This window comes from Gallus gallus, chromosome 13 (assembly GCF_016699485.2).
Source record: "Gallus gallus isolate bGalGal1 chromosome 13, bGalGal1.mat.broiler.GRCg7b, whole genome shotgun sequence".
Classification (NCBI taxonomy): Eukaryota; Metazoa; Chordata; class Aves; order Galliformes; family Phasianidae; genus Gallus; species Gallus gallus.
In genome coordinates, this window is record NC_052544.1 from 9,065,636 (window position 1) to 9,084,023 (window position 18,388).

At 39.9% G+C, this 18,388-nt stretch overlaps 1 protein-coding gene across 2 annotated transcripts in view; it reads left to right on the forward strand.

Annotated features, from left to right (window-relative positions):
- CPEB4 (cytoplasmic polyadenylation element binding protein 4) overlaps positions 1-16,902 on the forward strand; it is a 37,832-nt gene extending 20,930 nt beyond the window's left edge. The window contains exons 3-9 of one of the 2 annotated variants that reach the window (XM_414678.8): positions 2,492-2,515; positions 4,522-4,695; positions 6,927-7,016; positions 7,672-7,790; positions 8,664-8,778; positions 8,994-9,175; positions 12,447-16,902. In XM_414678.8, coding sequence (XP_414678.3) covers positions 2,492-2,515; positions 4,522-4,695; positions 6,927-7,016; positions 7,672-7,790; positions 8,664-8,778; positions 8,994-9,175; positions 12,447-12,674 — 932 coding nt within the window. In that variant the 3' untranslated portion in view covers positions 12,675-16,902. The remainder of the gene's footprint in view (positions 1-2,491; positions 2,516-4,521; positions 4,696-6,926; positions 7,017-7,671; positions 7,791-8,663; positions 8,779-8,993; positions 9,176-12,446) is intronic. The other variant, XM_004944878.5, reaches the window with a different exon arrangement.
- Positions 16,903-18,388: the final 1,486 nt, after the last annotated feature.

Here is an 18,388-nt window from a genome sequence, read left to right on the forward strand (position 1 = left end):
GGTGTGTTGTTAGATTGGCGTCTGTGCTGATGTAAAGAACACAATCACTGCCTTGGGCAGCTTGTGGACCAAAGAGGAATTAAGTACAGAACTGTATGGGCGTTACATCAACATGGACTATAGCAAGGGAGTGAGAATGAAGATACAGCCATCATTCAACTCTGAGCATTCAGTTAGCCTGTTCATTCTGGAGCATTATGTTGACATCAGTGCTGAGTATGAATGCTGTGTTTGGGTGCTGGCATCGTTTTCCCAGTTGTGGCCCTGAGTGGGTTGGGGTGGCGTCCTCTGCAGGAGATGCAGCACCTCTTGCTTGCTCGTCCCTTTGCTTGAAACATTCCACCCCCAATGCTGACCTTTTTGTGAAAATCCCCTGCACTCAGTGGCACAAAACACAGCTGCGTGTGCTACCAGGCTGCAGAGTGGGAGGCAGCAGGCACTTCAGCTGTGCTGCAGTTCAGCTAGGATAAGATTTCTCTTAATACGAAATTATGAAAGCCAGAGTCAGGGCTGGTAGATGGCAGCTAGCTGCCTTCCTGGCCTGCCAAGAGAGTATTCTTTTGTTTCAGGGTTGTTTTACATTGTGCGAAATTAATGGCATGTGATGAGCTCTGAATTCAATGAGCGGAGAAAGTTTGTATCTGTGCAGCGCTGGGGTAATTTACAAGTGGCTCTTGAGAAACGTTTTGAAATGTCAAGTGCTGGTATTTTGTGGGTTGGAGGAAGCAAATGCACAAAACAAGTTAAATGAGGGAAAAAACCCTCAGTATTTGGTTCTCAAACCTTTTTCAGTGGTATTTGGCGCTGAAAATGCTGTATAGCTGGTGGCTGAGCTTTTTTTTTTTTTTCTTTTTTTGCTGCTTTCCATGCCAAGAGAGAAGAAAAGGTCTTATTGTTGTGAGTGACACAGGTGGCAAAGCAGCGAGGAAGGACTGCGCTGACCTGAATTGTGTGCACAGATCCTCAGTGGGAGCCGAGTCCGTGCCGAGAGCAGTGCAGCCAAGGGTGGTGTTCCAGGCGAGGACCTCATGCGGTTTGGTTCTGAGTCAGGAACCGCAGGCAGGATTTTCATGGCTTTATAGGCAGGGCTGGTTTTGAAAGTGCTCAGCGTTTCTGGGGCGTGCACATGCTTCTGATCTCTGCCAGAATGTTGGAAGGTTGCTGGTTGCTTTCCCTAAAAGCCAAGTTTCCCAAATCTTTTCACTTTGAGGGCTATATGAGTGTCTTGGATTCTGTGCGTAAGCGAGACACATAAAGCCCCCAGGTTCTGCCCTAAGGCCAGGATCTGTGTGAACGTGAGGTGATGTGCTGCACTCTGAAGACAAAGGCTTTGTTCTTTAATCTCGGTGTTAATCGTGAATGTATCAGCAAAGCATCAGAGACATAAATGATCTTACGGGTGCCAAGTAATTGTGAAGGAAATTGGATTGATATGTTTTTTTTTTTTTCATTTCATTTGGAAAGCGGAAACTATTCATGTTTTATTGTGGTTTGCAGATATTTAAATACTTCAACTAATTGTCAGCCTCAGTTTTGAATGAGGAAGCAAAATAAAACGTGTGATGCACTCTGAGTTTCTCGTAGTATTTGCCAGCAGAAGCCGAGCCTTTCAAACAGTTGGCCTTAATTCAGGTACAGGTTTTAATGAGACTGAAACAGAATGAATGTGCAAACGTGATGACGAAGTGTGACCGTGCCGAACAGGTACTGGAAGCTGGCACCAAAAAGTGCAGTACTTATTGCTGGTAGAATTGATTTGCTTTGGGAAGCAAAAAGTAGGAAGCAGCGGGAAGCTGTTGAATTATTACAGTGAAGTACAAAGTCAGTGTGAGAGATTCTGTACTGTTGTGCACAAACTGCGGGAGGTCAGAAAGCCAGATTATCCACCCAGACATTTTCTCCTTGAATTTCAGTTTCTCAGCTAGTTATTTGCCAGTAATAATTTCAACCAAGGATTCTGTGAGTCGCACAAAGTGCTTAGAGCAAATGAGTTTGAAAACAGAGAGCACTATTGAGCACTGTTGTCCTCCACGATCCTTGTGTTAGGGCTGGTCCTGCAGGTCCGATGCTGATCAATGGCCGTGCTTGATGTTGGCGAGGAGAGAGCATGGGGCATGGTGGGCTGAGTGCAGGGCACCTGCTGCGTGAGAAAAGATGGATTTATGTGCGGGTGCACATCCAGCAGGGGAGCAAGGTGTAGCTGCTACAGGAAATGTACAACTTAAGAAGTTACATTGCTTTCAGAAAGTGTCTTTGACTGCACATATACCTTGTCAGCTTCAAAGCAATGTGTTTTGTCAATAAGAGATGGTGCAAGGAAGGTGTGGTGTTGTGGGTGGGAGGGGAGGTCAGCTCATGAACACCAATTTAAATGACCTGGAATATGAAGAGGCTGGAGAATCACTGAGTTAGTATAAAGGCAATAAATCAAGGTCTTTTGGTCCTTATAACAATGTTTGAAAGGCTGTTTTCTTTCTCATTTGACATGCAGCAAGGACATATGGGAGAAGGCGAGGTAATAATATTCCTATTTAATTTTCTAATGTTGACTTTGTCTCATGGGAGAAAAACATTAAGCTGTTACTAGGGGGCAAACTCCAAAATATCTGAGTAAAAAGCATCGGTTTCACATAGTTTCCCTAGTCTGCATGCCGTAAGTAAACATTTTAACTGAACTAGGTAGTACTCCACAATAGTGCTATTGAGGCTGAGATTATCACAGTCCTTTCAGTGGACGTCTGTATGATATGTTATACCGTAGAGCTGTGTTGCTGTTTGTGTGTATGTTATGAATACCAATGCTGGAGAAGCTTGTTTTGGTTCTTTGGGTGCTGATGGTTTTCTTGATGCAGCAGAGACTGCAGTGAGTATTTGTCCTGGCCTCTTAGGTTAGAGAACCAGATGCTGCAAGCATGCGTGTTGAGTTATCTCACAGCAGTGGTAATGCTAATGAACCTAAAAAGCTATGTTAAGGTATGGAGAATTGCTCCCCTCCAACAATGCCTGCAGGACTGGGGCCTTCAGAGATGAAACAAATGAAAGACGCATCAGTTCGTTAGGGAAAAACAAAGCATCATTTAAGTATATGTTACAATATTTTTATCATAGTACAGAGTCAAGTTTACCTGGTTACAGGAGTAGGTCCTATTATATAGAGATTGTTATTTTAATCAGAGAAGTAAAAAGATCCCTGAAGTTTCAAATAAAGGAAGCTGGCCAAGTCTTCCATTTTTTTATTCATATAAATTCCGTGGACTGTTTGTTTTATTTTATCTTTGCTTTCAACCTGTGAACCATTTGATTTCTGCATGGGAATAGCCAGGATATTGGATCTGGTAAATCTGCTGTTCAAGATGTTGTTTCCTTTTTTAAAATGAAATAAATGACAGCAATTTCTTTTCAAAGGAAGGCAGCAGAGCAGCATAGATTAACTGTAGCAATACACCTCTGTGCTGGAGTGTGAGGGGCTGTGCAATAGCAGACACTTTATATGATAGCTCAGGAGAAAGGAAATGTATCCCAAAACTTGTGGCACACCTCATTAATTGGTTACTTTCTCTACGTGTATTTATTCCTAAAGCACTCATTAAGTGAATAGAAATCAGTTTGTTTTCTAGCTATTGAATACTGTAAGCAAAGAAGAAAGAATTCAGGGATGAGATCAGTTTGTGTGCTCAGTTCATTACATTATACAGTTGCATTCAGATAATCTTATTTAAAAGTAATGAATGTTATTAAAGAAACCTATGATAAAAGGCTTATGTTGGGCAGTGAGGGGAAGCATGCTTACATTTTCTCTTAGAGTGAGTTCATGAACGAAATCCTTTTGTAACATCCAAGTGAACTTCCTTCTGAGAATGTCTCAGTATTGCTGAGTTTTCAGTCTTCATTTGTGGTAAATGAGAGTGGGTCTTCCCAGCTTTATCAGGATATTTCTGTTATTTGCAAGCGGGTGGCCTGTGATTTGTTTTGCTATCAGGGGATGTAAATGTGTAATGCATCTAGGTGTAGAATTCTTTTTCTTGCCATCTGCGCTGTGAAATTCTCTCTCTTCCTTTCAAGAAGCTGTTCACTGGGAAGCAATATGTACAGCTTAGGTTTTAGTGTCTGCTATTGGGAAACTCCCTGAAAAGAGGTGGGGATGGGGGGGAAAGTGGGGCTTTTATTCTCCTTCATTTGGGAGTTCTTTTAAAAGACTTTTAATTAGAAACGTGACATTTATGGAAAGTAGTCAGTCTGAGCATCCATTTGAAGTGCCATTTTGTTTCACATATCTGTTAGTGATAGTGCCTTTATGAAGGGGGTCGTGGCCTTTTCTCTGAAATAATACATTTGGATTACTGAACGATAATGAAAACTTCATATGAAATCAAGAACAGAATTGCTCATTAAAAGGGAAGACTGCAAACAGTTCTACTGCCAACAGAAAAGCATTAATATGCATTAGTACCTATTAAAACAGTTTGTGCTTTGTTCTGTTAGTATGTTTTTTCCTTCTTTTTCTTTTAACCCCCTCTTCAGGTCAGTCTTCGCTGTTTCCAATGGAAGACGGGTTCTTGGATGATGGACGTGGCGATCAGACTCTGCACAGTGGGTTGGGATCACCTCACTGCTTCTCCCATCAGAACGGGGAGCGAGTGGAGCGGTATTCCCGGAAGGTCTTTGTTGGTGGGCTGCCCCCGGACATCGATGAAGGTACGCTCCCAAAATCTTACCAGAAGAGCTCCTTATGGCTTAATGGCAGAAAAGTGGTGTGAAAACTTTTGTCTGTTAATTGACTGAGAGAATGTTTTTCTAACTCTGCAGAAGAGCTTTGATGTGTAAATGGGGCTTTGTATATTGCCACTTTTACTCTGTGGCAAATGTGAGATAATTCAGACTGGTTTTGGCTCTGACATTGTTTTGCTGCTGAAGAACAAAACCTTACGTTATCACACGTGTAGCTTTACGTTTCCAGTATAAAAGGTACAAAAAGGGGGTGGTGGTGCAACAACAAACAAGTAAATATCCCCTGTTGAAAGTCACAATACTTTGCAGTCATTCTGTATGCACCAGAAACTAGTAGTAGGAAAAGGATTTCTAGTAGATTTGTAAGGTGTATGTAACTTAATTCATACGTGGAGGTTTATGTATGGTTTCTTAGAGGTGATTTTTAGCCGTGATCACATCCTGTGGTAGCTTCTGACATGCATATGGTGGGGGCCACGATTGTGGTGAAGCTTTTTTTCATCAGAAAGTTCTGGTTTTTTGTATGTATAGAGCATGATGTGGGGATGGTTACAAGAACTCCGACTGTAAATCTGCAAAGTTGCTTTTATTTTTTTTTCCAATCACGGAATTATTTTTAATCCCCACTTTTTGTCAGGGATAGAGTTTGTAATGCACTGCAGTTCGTTTTACTGCAGCAGGACAACCTGACTGTCATGTCCAACGTAAGAGCTACATTTATCCTGTTTACCATAGCTTATTCCTTCAGCACTGAAAAGGTCAAATCTAACATGATGTTTACAAAAGGAAAATCTTACTACAGTTTTTTGTTTTGTTTGTTTCTTCGTCACCTTTGTTGATTTAAAAGCAGATGAGACAAATAGTTCTGTGTGAACCCAAGTTATCGAGGCACAAAACCTTTGCTAAATGTGTGCTGGGAGGGTAGCTTGAATGTGTCAGAGTTGCTTCATGTCAGCACTTCTCTTGCTAAATGCACGAGTGTGAATTAGAATAAGGGCGATGTGATTTAAAGTGTCTCACACCTGAGTCTGAACTTCTTCTGACTGTAATTCTAGGATGTACTTTATGTAATTTAAAATGAAATTTGTCTTAATACTGTTCTAAATGAAGATCTGTTATAGGAATAGAGATGTAATATGTAATGTTTTCTTTGGTTGATATCTTCGTCACCACGTAACCTTGACACACTTCTTTTCCTGAGTACATTTCTGATGATCTGTTGGGTGCAAAGGAGCTGTCAGTACAATGGTTTGTGAGCTGCTATTTCATTAGTAATGTCATCAGCAGGTATAACCAGACTGAAAAGAACATAACCAGTAGCACCTTTTCAGATCTCTAACCCCAACGCTGCGCTGCTGTAGGAGGGTCTGTAACACCTTGAGCAGAATTCAGCTAAGCTTTGTGCCAATTTAGATGGCACTCCAGCAACAGGAAGTTTGTTCTTTTTGTTTCCTTTTTTTTTAATGACAAATTCTTGTTCAGAGAACTTTAACTGGTGATGGTCCAAATGTCTTTTGTGGAGAAGGGAACCATCACTTTCAACAAGAATTATAACCAGAAGACTCCTACAGGACTAGCATACGCACATTTTTACCAGCAATTTTAGGTGGAAGGCAAATTTGAAATGGATGCAAGAGCTGTTTCTTGCTATAGTTATATGTTGTTTGCCACCTCTCCTATAATATTGCATAACACTGTTGTGGAAGTTTGCTCTGTATTAGTTGGAGGTCACGCTCAGGTAGTATTTGCTGATGTGGCATTGGCATGCAATATGAACAGGTGTGACTGACTCCTGTGCTAGTCTGCTCATTTTTCTCCAGTCTTTCTGCAGTTTTAAGACCCACTGACAGGGCTGGTTGCTTACCAGCGAGTCAGCAAGTTGCCTTTAAACTCTTTGTGGCAGAATAGTTGAAGCTGTGTTATGATAGCTGTATAGACTCAGTTTCTGTCAATTAGTGGGGTTGAAATCAACAGTGAAAATAAAAGTAAGATCTTTGTTCTTGTCTTGTTTTGTAAAATGTGTTCTGACTTGTCCTGAAGATCCCCCATCAGCTAGTAAGCTCTGCTATAATTTGGTAAACCATTAGGGTTATGGAATGTTTGTTTATATAATGAAGCTAAATGAAGTCTGTGTTTTTCAATTGCCTTGCAATCAACTGATCTTAATTTCAGTTCATGCCTTTTTCCTCTCTGTGTAGATGAGATCACTGCTAGCTTTCGGCGCTTTGGACCTTTGATTGTAGACTGGCCACACAAGGCAGAAAGCAAATCTTACTTTCCTCCTAAGGGTAAATATCTGATAATGGTATCACTGTTCTAGAATTCATTTTTCTTGATAAGATTCAACTTCAAAAGAGATTTTTGTGACGATGACCAAAGTTTAGGAGTAAGAGTGATGAATCCTTGGGTTACAAACTGATTTTAGAATGGGCTTTGCAATTATTCTGCACTAAATAATTATTCCTTAACTTTCTGTTTTTACTTTATGCGGTTTTCCCTTCTTTCTTTCTTTCTTTCTTTTTTTTCCTGTTGTTCCTTGTTCTGCTTTACTTGCTATTGTAATAATAATCAAGGCTAGTTTTCTGTAAAGCAGCTAAATACTGTTCACAGATGCCAGAGAGTACTAGCACCTTATATTAACAGCCGTGCTGGGAAGCGTGCCTCCACAGCTGTGGCTTTTGTTCAGTTCTTACTACTGGCTTTTCCTTTTCAAAGGAAATGGGGAGAGAATGTGTTGATCAGCAATCTCCCTTCCTTCTTTCCTTCATGACTATCAGAGGGCTTGCAGGAAGTTTGGCTGGGAATGTGTGAGGGCATCTTAAAGTTTGTCCTTTATCATATAGTAGCATGATGACACAGTGCCAAGCCTAATTTTGGGCTAAGTTACTGTACTATAAGGTGAATAGAGGAAAGAAATTATGTGCTTGTTTTCCCTTTTGGTAGGATATGCATTTTTGCTGTTCCAAGATGAAAGCTCTGTGCAGGCACTGATTGATGCATGTATTGAAGAAGATGGAAAGCTCTATCTTTGTGTTTCCAGCCCCACTATCAAAGACAAACCGGTAGGTAGAATTTTCAGGGCCTGCACAATTCTTGTATGATAACCAGAAATTGTACCCTTCAGATGCCTTTTGTTTTTCCTGTCTTCAGAATGCTAATGTTTAAATTTCCCCAAATCGTCACATTAAGATTTCAAAAAGATGAATAACATATTTTTAAAGTAGACATCAGGAAGTGTTGAAGTCTAGTTACAATTCACAGTTTTGTTAGAAAAAGGTTTGCTGAATTTCACCTTTGATGTAATAAATATATTTTCAGGCAGGTATTTTATGCTTCGTATGGAATGAAGTTTTAATATTATCTGTGGTGTTGTATGCAACCTGTTCTGACAGAGACAAATAAAGAAAAGCATAATATGGCACAGAACTGTATGTTATTAATACAGATGATTTTGTGACTGATGCAAGTCTGTTAATAGCTGGGAGACTTCTGTCATGTTCTTGCACTTCAAATTCGGCCAGCTGTAGGTAAATATAAAGCTGCTAGTTTGTCATAGTAAAGAAGCACACACATTTGAGCCTGTTCCATTGAGATAACGCTGGTCTAGTGCTTACACTTGCCTAGACCAACACGAGTAGTGTAGATACGTGTGCAGTAGTGTGGTTCATACAGCACCGTTTGGTCATGATTAAGTAAATGCGTAAGTAAGGGGTGAGTTTTTTTTTCCCAGAAATGTGGGTAATAAGGAAGTGGTGAAATGTGGTACAATCAAGTGGAGTTTATTAACATTTCGTTTTGGGAAGTGATTGCTGAATAGGGAGTTAAAAAATAGTGTAGTTTAAGAGGCTTTCTACTTTGTAGAACACTGTTTAAAGTTATATTACTGATATACTTTGAATTGTGAATGGTTAAAAAAAAAGGCTTTTTGTCCGTAGGTTCAGATCCGGCCTTGGAACCTTAGTGATAGTGATTTTGTTATGGATGGTTCACAGCCTCTTGACCCACGAAAAACCATTTTTGTTGGTGGTGTTCCTCGGCCTTTACGAGCAGGTACACTGCGTGTTCCGCAGCACTGGGCATGTTGAATATGCAGTCTGATTTGGGGAGCAAGGGGGGAGAGAAGTTATTTCAGCAAATAAACTATGAAGTGTTCCCGACACTTGCAGTGGGGCACGTGAATACAAATGTACTATCACACTGGATGCTTTTAGAGGGGGAGAAAAAATAACCAAGTCTACACTGTTTCGTTTTCCTTTCTGGTTTAGTGGAACTTGCAATGATAATGGATCGGCTCTATGGAGGGGTGTGCTATGCTGGAATTGACACAGACCCTGAGCTGAAGTACCCAAAAGGAGCTGGGCGGGTTGCATTTTCTAATCAACAGAGTTACATAGCTGCTATCAGTGCTCGCTTTGTTCAGCTGCAGCATGGAGAGATAGATAAACGGGTAAGGTCTTCAAGCGTATTCTATTTTTTTTTCAGTGCCTTCTCTAGAAATGGCTTTCCATGTAAATGTGTGTCATTGTGAAGACTGTAAATGTTATATCAGATGCATTGCATATTTAAGGCTAGATTGTGCCACTAAGAAGCAACACAGAATAAAAATGATGGAGTGGTGCAGAGCTATTGCTTCTGGAACGTGGGAGGCAACTGTGAAGCTGACTTTCTCAAATTGCTTAGCATAATGGGAAGCATGTCAGCTGCCTTGCCCTTTTATAAGAATATTACACTCGTCATATACTCCCACTGTGAGGATTTGCACTTGCAGTGTTTGTATAATGTCAGGGAGGAGGGTATCTGCTAAGGGTGGAGCAGTTTTTACTCCTGTTCTGCATCTTTGTAAAGAATGGGCAGAATGTAGCTCTACTGTTAGGCACTGTATGCTGAGTGTTTCTGAAGAACATCACAGTAATGCATTGTGAACTCTTCAGCAGGCATTACAGCCTCACGGTCATCCCGCATGTCTTATGTAAAGGCTGCCCAGTTAATTGCTTCAGTGATAATCTATAATTATTTATTGCTTAATTTGTTAATATAAATTAAAGGAATATGTCGAAAAGATCTGTAATTTGCTTGTGTCTGCCCTCTCATCTATATCAAATGTGACTTTGTCCATTGCAATGATCCTTGGGCCTCAATTTTGAGAAACTGAGATCCCTATATCTATTGTTCTCACTGGTGCTTTGTCTCTGAATTTTCCTTACGTGACTGTCACTATTTATTTCAATTTTATTATTACTACAGAAGAAACCCCCCAAACTTGGCAGATGAGCTGATTATCATTTCACCTCTCCCTTGGCTATAAAGCTTGGGTAGAGCAACTGTTTGTCTCAGGGCCCGTGAGATGGAATGTCTTTGTTCTGATCTTGGCTCTGAAATAAGTTCTGTATGGCTTTGAACAAATAATTTGGGCTGCCCTTGTGCAACTTCTGCTTGCATAAGCAGACATTTGGGTGAATAGGTCCATTGAAGCTGTCGGGACTAGAAATTTAAGTAATTGTGAACTCTGGCAAGTATTTTGCAATCTGTTTCCCCTTCCTTCTCTCCTCCTCCTCCTGTGTATTTCCCCATTTTGTGTGTTCAGAAAAACCATGGGGAGATAAATGCTCAGAGGATTCGTTATAAGAGCATTTGGTTGCATAAAAGATATAAAAAGGCAACAATGGAAATAATACTTTTTATTAATTACTTGCTATTTGTTATTTTTTTTTCTAATTAAGTTTTTCTGTACAAATAAAAACCGAAAGTAATAACAAGAAGGGATTTCCTGTAAAATTAGGCAAGGAGGTGCTGCTAACAGATGTGTCCTTCAGAGAGGTAGCGCAAGGTAAATGCTCAGTGGCCTGCAGTGCCCACTGCTACTGAGCTTCTGCTGTGTGCTGCCACCCTAAGTGTGCCCGATGAAGTTGCTGTACCTCACGCTGCTTCTTGTAAAGCCTCCATGTAGCCAGCACGGGTAAGAAATGCAGGCCATATTGGTCCTGTGCACTATAGCACACACTAAATAAATGTGCTGAGGACTCTGACTCATACCTGTGGTTTATAAACTTGCACAAAAACCAGTGGCGCAGTAACAGGCTAAAGCAAGCAGAGGTATAATTGCTTGTGCTGTAGTATGGCCTTTAGGTTGCAGCCTAAGCCAGCCTCTGAACAAATATGTTCAAGCACAGTGAAGCTGCAGAGCTGCCATGTTAAAGACATCAGCACAGCATAGCTGTATTTTCTTCTCTTAGCTCATCACTGAGTACCCAACCTCAAACTGCTTAGCAAACAAGATGACAAAGGGAGAAAGTGAAGTCTCTCTTCAGTCTTCCGCTACTCTTTTATAAGTCCATTCTTCTGAGCTGATGTGGAGGAGTGTTTGAGAAGCAGTATCAGCGGGAGAGGAGAAAAAGAAGGGGGGAAAAGGCTGCTGTATTGTCTCCCAGGTAGTTTGTAAGCACAAATGACATGAATCTACTACAACGCCTTCTCTGGAGCGTATTAGGGTTGGGTGAGTTTAAAACACTAGGAACTTGTGAATCAGCTGGCATACAGCTGGGATTCGTGAGTTGTAGAAGGAGCCGTTCCTGAGCGGATGCAGAAATAGCAGGAGAACGTGGAGATGCCAGTTGCTGTCTGGATATTTGGAAATGATTGTGAAAATGCCTGATGGCACAATCTGCAGATAAGGCTCGCAAACACTATGAGGACAGGAACTTGTTTCTATGCTTCTTTAAGGTGAGGTTTAAGGTTTGTCGTTGTGCTTCTGATGCGCACATGGACCTTTCACACTCCTAGGGGAGTGAAGGAGTGGGAGCAGAGGTGATTATTGGTTATGAGATGAAACCCAGCCTGTAGGGGATGGCAGTGCTATTTGAACACGTAGGCATGTCTAAACGAGCTGTACTCCAGGCAGCTTGTATACTGGGAGCAGTGAGCTTCGCCTTCCTGTCACAGTCAGCGTTCTGTGCTGTGGGCAGGGGTTTGTTTTTGGTATGCAAATGCTTAGATTAAAAGCTAGTAGCCTGCAGATGTTGCAGCGTAGATGTATCCTGGTAGCACCAGCTGGTAAGTTCCTGTGAGTCATTATCAGTTAAGAACTTCAAGAAATGTTTCTTCTTTCTTGTCTGCTGCTCATCTGGCCCTTCATGCCAACTGAGTAGATGGTCATCAGTCGCATTTTAAGTTTCACATTTGATACCAGCAGGAGTAGGTGGGTCTCTTTCTGCTGAGTGGACTAAGCCACAGAAAAAGAGAACAGAGACGTGCTCTTTATTGAAGATAATGATTTTTTTTTTTTCTTAAGGCTGGGGATTCAGACACTGAAATTTACAAGCTACATTTAATCTGCAGGCAGTGTTGTGTAAACAGTTTACATTCCTACCTGAACGGGTAGGAGCTTAATTGTGCATCACGCTACTTAAAAATAAGTCCCCAGAATTCTCCAGCGTTCTGATGTGAATCTGTGTGCATCAGTTCTACAGCAACGTGTTGATTGTTCCTTTCCTTCTGCAAACAAATGACAGCTTGTGTGAAACTGATGCTGAGCATTGGATTCTGGCTGTTTTTGAAGGATCAAGGAAGACAGTGGGAGCAGGGCTGTTCTCACATGAAGTGGCATTTAATTCTCGTCTGTGTAGTCCCCTGCTAGAATACAAATAGTATGTGTTGTGGAATTGTCTTCATCTACGTTGTAATTAAGAATTATAAACTTTCTTCTCCTTTTCTGTATACAGGTGGAAGTTAAGCCATATGTCTTGGATGATCAGCTTTGTGATGAATGTCAGGGGGCCCGTTGCGGTGGAAAATTTGCTCCATTTTTCTGTGCTAATGTTACCTGTCTGCAGTATTACTGTGAATATTGCTGGGCTGCTATCCATTCACGCGCTGGCAGGGAATTCCACAAGCCCCTGGTGAAGGAGGGAGGAGACCGCCCAAGGCATATTTCATTCCGCTGGAACTAAATGATCGCTGCAGCGCTCATATGCAGGCCTCAAATTAAGTGCACTCTTCTGTTATCCTGATTGTCCCTACCCACCCTGCCCTTTCTCTTATTCAAGATAGCATGTCCTTTTGTAGTAGTCTGTAATTTAACAATAGTATAATGAAAGAATGACCTATAATATGGGTATTTTGTAGAATCTTGTCATTGAAAACTGTATTGGGAACTCCTTTTCGTATTGATAACATGTTGCAAGTGAGTTGCATTCTCTTGTCTTTACTAGGGAGAGAACACTTAATTTCATGCAACATTTTCTTAGAGGAGAGAAAAATATTAAGAAAAGAGAATTGAAACAATAGAGTATTTTGGTTTTTTAATTAAATTATTGTTAATAAAGAACATAAGAATACTTTTATTAAAATAACCGTGTAACAATAACACTATCAGTCTGTTCTGACACTTTTCCCCAGGGAAGCCTGTTTTTGCCTCTCGTTTTGTTTTGACTTTGGATTTTTCCAGCAACAGATGAAGTTAGCGTTTACCTATCAACAGGAAAGAGCATGTTTAAAGCAACAAAAATGCATGAGTAAAGTCGAAGCAGCATTTTGATAATGATAGTTCTTTCTTTCTTTCCTTCTTTCTTTCTTTTATCTTTTAAAGGTTTTCAGGCTGAAATTTTTGCTCGGTATATATCTGACCTTGCCTCTGACTACCACCCACATCCAAATTAGTAACGAGATAGGCAGAGCTTACTATATTTTCATCAAAATTATTGCATTTTAAGAATTCCTGAATGTAAAAGTTGAGTAAAGTTACTACTGAGGGGGGAGTGCACTTTTTTTTTCTTTATGTTTGAGAGAACTCAATTGTCTGGTTACAGCCCTAGGAGTCCAACCAAAGCTAGAGTCATGACAACTAGTTGACTGGCATTTCCTCTCCTGAAGGATAAATATATAGATTTTATTTTTGATGGCTATATATAACTCTATATCCTAATATACTAACATTCATCAGGGGCCAGCCTTTGCTCTCCATTTTGACATGAAAAACTAGAAAACCTTAAGATACCTCAAGGATATCACTGATTTTTACTGAAGTTTTGATATTCCAGTGTGTCACACAAAGTAAAATCAGCTGCTTACTGGTTTCCCATCATGGATGTAAAGTTAGTTTTGAATACTCTCTAACTTAGTTGTAACAGAAGGCATGAACCTCCATAGTTTCCAGGTCTTGTTTTGCACTGTTTTGTGCATGAAGCGGTGCGAGCATGCATATGCCTTTCTTACTCTTCTTGTAGAAAGAATCCCAGCTAAAATTCCTCTTCTTCAGAACTTAATGTGGAAAAATAGAGAAACACAGGTATTTGAAGTGCCAACATTGCTAAGTTAATGCCTGCTTTATGATAAACAAGTTCTACCTTGGGAAGCATTAACACAGTACATGTTAATTGAATGATAAAGAGTGGGTGCAGGGGTTTAGTTTGAAATAGCTGAATGAAGGAGTGGTTCTGAAAATTATTTTTCTTGCTTTTGAACTGACGCCCCGGCCAACTTCTGAAACTACTCTTTAGCAGCGTGCAGCCAAACAGGTTCAGGGGCAATCTTCTAAACCGCCCAACTGGCGTGGTACCATCCCAGATCCTCTCAGACCAAAGACTTGCCTCAGCACTGCTTGGAAAACATCTGCTGCGCTGCAAGCGTTTGCCGGCCCCCTCGTCCCGTCCCTCAGCCCAGATTATCTTTATGAGAAGCAGTTTTTATTTTCAATACAGGCTTTAATGAACTATACCTTCTCGAGTTCCAAAGGTCAAAATGGAGACATTTGCTGTCTATTAGTCAAGTATAGAAAGGGAGCTGCTTTTAATGAAATCCCTGAAAATATTGACAACAGTAATGCAAATGCAGAGTGCTCTTGTGTAGATTGTCAGGGACTTTTTTTTCTCTGAAGTACATAATTAGAGTTGGAATGTTCCTTTAATTTTTTTAATGCTTGTAGGTGGCTTGGGGTGTGCTATTGTGCCGATCCTACCCAGTAAACAGGTGAGATGGGTTACCATTACGAGAAATAACACTGTTTGAGAACTAGCTTTGAATAATAATTTTCCCTTTGTACATGACCTGCTGAATTTCGGTACAGTGTTTTTGTAGCTAACTTATTTTGTCATGCACATAATGTATATTTGTTATGCACTACTTTTGTATATCTTGTTTTTCCAACAGTGAGCATTTTTAGGCACACTTTTCACTGACGGGATATCTCTTTATGCAATACCTCAATTTTTCATATTGCAAAGAGTAGCTTTTTGTACTTTTATTACTGAGAGATCTTCATATACTTCATTTTTTAATATAAATAATTTTAATAAATTTTATTTTCTTATATTCTGCTTTTTATACATTTCAGTGCTCTGCATACATTTTGAATTATGGATGTTGTGCACTGGCAATGCTATTTTAGAATCTGCAGAGAAAAGAAAGCATGTTGCTTAAACATCTTAGCCCAGCACCAGGTATTTGGTGTACATATAATTTAAGAAATAGTATATGTAAAGTTGAGAATTAAAGAAGAAAAGCATGAAAGTGACAAATGACACTGTCTTTAGACCCTGAAATTTAAATGCATAAATATAGCGTAGAATTTAAAGGCAAAGAAACATCCGAATTGTCTACCGCTTCTTACTGAGTTTTTAAAGATGATACACAAATGCAGCCGTTTTTGGTGAATGTTTAGCCATTTTTAATATTAATAAAGAATCGATGTTAGGTGTTTGATGCAGAAATGTGTCTACTCTTTTAAATTATATTTAAAGAATAAAAGAGAGCCTGCTAGGTGGCGGGCGCGTAATGTTAGTATGCATGACTAATGTAAGAAGTTGTTATTCTACTAATATTCACTTGTGATTGTGTGACAAGCGTGTTTACAGATTATTTGGTTACACTTCAATTTACAGGGCATAAACAATTATAGACATTACTCTGTACTTAAATAGCGACGACGTGTCCTTCTGATTACATGGGACTTGGAGTTGGGGTTACCGTGTAGCTCCAAACATAATTAACATGTAATTGGCTTGCCGGTCTTAGGGTATCACTTCGATTTGCAAAGGGGTTGATGAGCATGTAGTTTTATCACACTAGCATGGCACCGGCCGTGTATTTACAGCGTAGTTACAGAGTAATTACATGGTTATTTTTGCAATGTAAAATAAAGTGTTTCTGATTATTTTGTATGTAAAGGAACCCCACTGCCCCGTGCTTTTTGGTATAGTATTTACTTCTCCATACACAGACCTCTGCAGAATGCAAATTGAAAACTTGCAGTGAATGAATTTAGCGTTTTCTAAGGATGCTGTTGGAAAGACTTGATAATTCACCCCTTTTGTTTTTAGAGGAGTCGAAACCTTCTGTTATAAAGGTGATTTAAAACTTGAATGTGATGAATTGTGGCAAGTTAACTTCAAGTTATGTGCAATACCTATTTCAGACTTCTGGAAGATCTTTGCAGTGTAATTCTTTGTTTTTAATTGCAGACATTTAAAAATGTCATTTTCTACTGTTCTAGTAAATCCTCTTTCTTGCTGGCGTTTCTAAAGAAAAGAATCAGAAATCGATCTTTCTACTAATGTAAATTTGAGATTATTTTTAAAAAAAATAATGGAATAAAAGGTTTTGGTCATTTGCTTTATTTTATTATTTTAAAGCTACTGTGATAGCATTGTAAGAATTGGGACAATATTGTATTCAACTGTTTTATTTTTTATATTTTTAAATCTTAAAGTATAATTAGTTTTTATAATTTTCATCAGATTTTTTTGTTATATTTTTTGGAAGTGAAACTTTTAGCAAGTGGGTGTCTAGTTTTTACTAATCCCTAATATGTTTTTCCCCCCAATGTATTGCTCATATTATCAGAAGGAAAAGTTATTTAAGTATGTCAGTTAATTGTACTACTTGGCTGAATTTCCATATAGTTTTTACTGTGTATGGGGAGGTTGTAGTATTTATTATAGCATTTTAAATAAGGGTAATTCATTTTTTATTAAAGTCATTTTCACGTTTAAGTTCATATTTTTGTATGTTCTACTCTAAGTTATATAACACAAGTTACTTTTTTTAAAGAGTTCATTTGTTGAAGTGCTAGTGAAAATTAATGTTATTAAATAGTTTGCAAATGACTATTTATACCAGTATGCATATAATTTTTAAATATTTGTAATGTGAGATGTTGAATGAATAAAACTTTTAACTCAATGCTTCTCCTTAACCTTCTTTTTAAGCTCCCAGTCGGTAGGTGTTCCTTTGTGGCTGAGGCTCCTGGGGCTCGGGAGGTGATTCTGATGAAGTCGGCCCACTGTATGATGTGTGAAGGATTTGAGGCCGTGTTCTGCGGTCCTGTTCTGGTCAGAACACTGAGCGTGGTTTTGTAGAGGGTGTGTGAGTGAGGCTGTAAGCACTGGAGAGACACTGAGTGCCCCGAGTGCTGCATGAAAGCACTGCAAGGTAAACGTGCGGTGCAGCAGAAATGGAAAGGGCGATGTCTGGAGGGCTGTAGAACTGCTGTTCGTTGAATCAGGCTGTAAGAAGAGCCATTCTTACCGCTTACATGCAGATGTTGTCTTTGGGGAATGTTGAATGCTAACTACTTGATTTTGTGGATTCGGTGCTTGTTGAGAAATCTTATGTATCTCTGGAAAAACCTTTCAGCAGTTTCAGCATTGCCATTCCTATTTTTTTTCACAGCCATAAGAGTATCAGCCTAGCCAGGAATGGGATCATTGGATCATTCTTTCTGCTCTCTGCTACTAATTCACAGGGACAAAGAGTAAAAAACCACTATGCAGCTGAGAAATCAAGCTCACTGGGCAGGTGACGTGTTTAATGAGAAGAATACCACTGAGGCACATGCAGTGCATGACATAAGTCAGAAACCACCGTGCAGCTGGGACAGAAAGATAACCAGGCAAGGACCTGCCCAAGCATGGCACAGACGGACAAGGATTGCTTTTCACTTGTCTCGCAGTCGTGATCTGATATTCCCAGAAGGAATCAATCCGGAATTTTAAGGAACATTCTTAGATGAGCTCAGTAGTGTCGGCATTAATTTAAAATATCTGATCTTGAAATGTGTAAGGAGTCTTGTGAAGGGTTGCCACCTACTATATCTGGCCTTCAGAGGCTATCCTTAGTGGCTAGGAGTTCCAAAATCTATTATTGTTTGTTTTCTAAACGTTGATACAAGTAGCACTGTGCTGACCAGTGCTTTGTCATTGCCTTCTGGGCTACTCATCTCTTGTGCCGGCATCTGAGGAGTGGTGTTGTAAATGTTTCATAGATGTTGAGCGTAATTATTTCCATGGGCACTTCAGAAAACGCAGAATTGAGCTGTAATGGGATTAGTTCTGCAAGGTGCTAATCACTTCAATTCCCATTGGCTTCGGATGACGCAAACTTAGAAGCGAATGCCTTTTTAACAAGAAAAAAATTGCTGGTGACTCCATGCGTTAACCTTCAATCCCTTGAAACGGGTATTTAAAAATAATCATAAAATGCTGCTAAACTTTGGCAAAGTACAGAGGCTGGAGATGGGAGGTCTGCCTGGCACACGATGAATTCCACGTTGCATTTTGCACCAGACAAAGAGAGAGTATTGGCTGGTAAGGGAAGCATCTCTCCATTCTCTGTATTGCTAGGAAGTAGTTACAGGTTGGCCTCTCCCAGTGTGATAACGAGTTCTTGA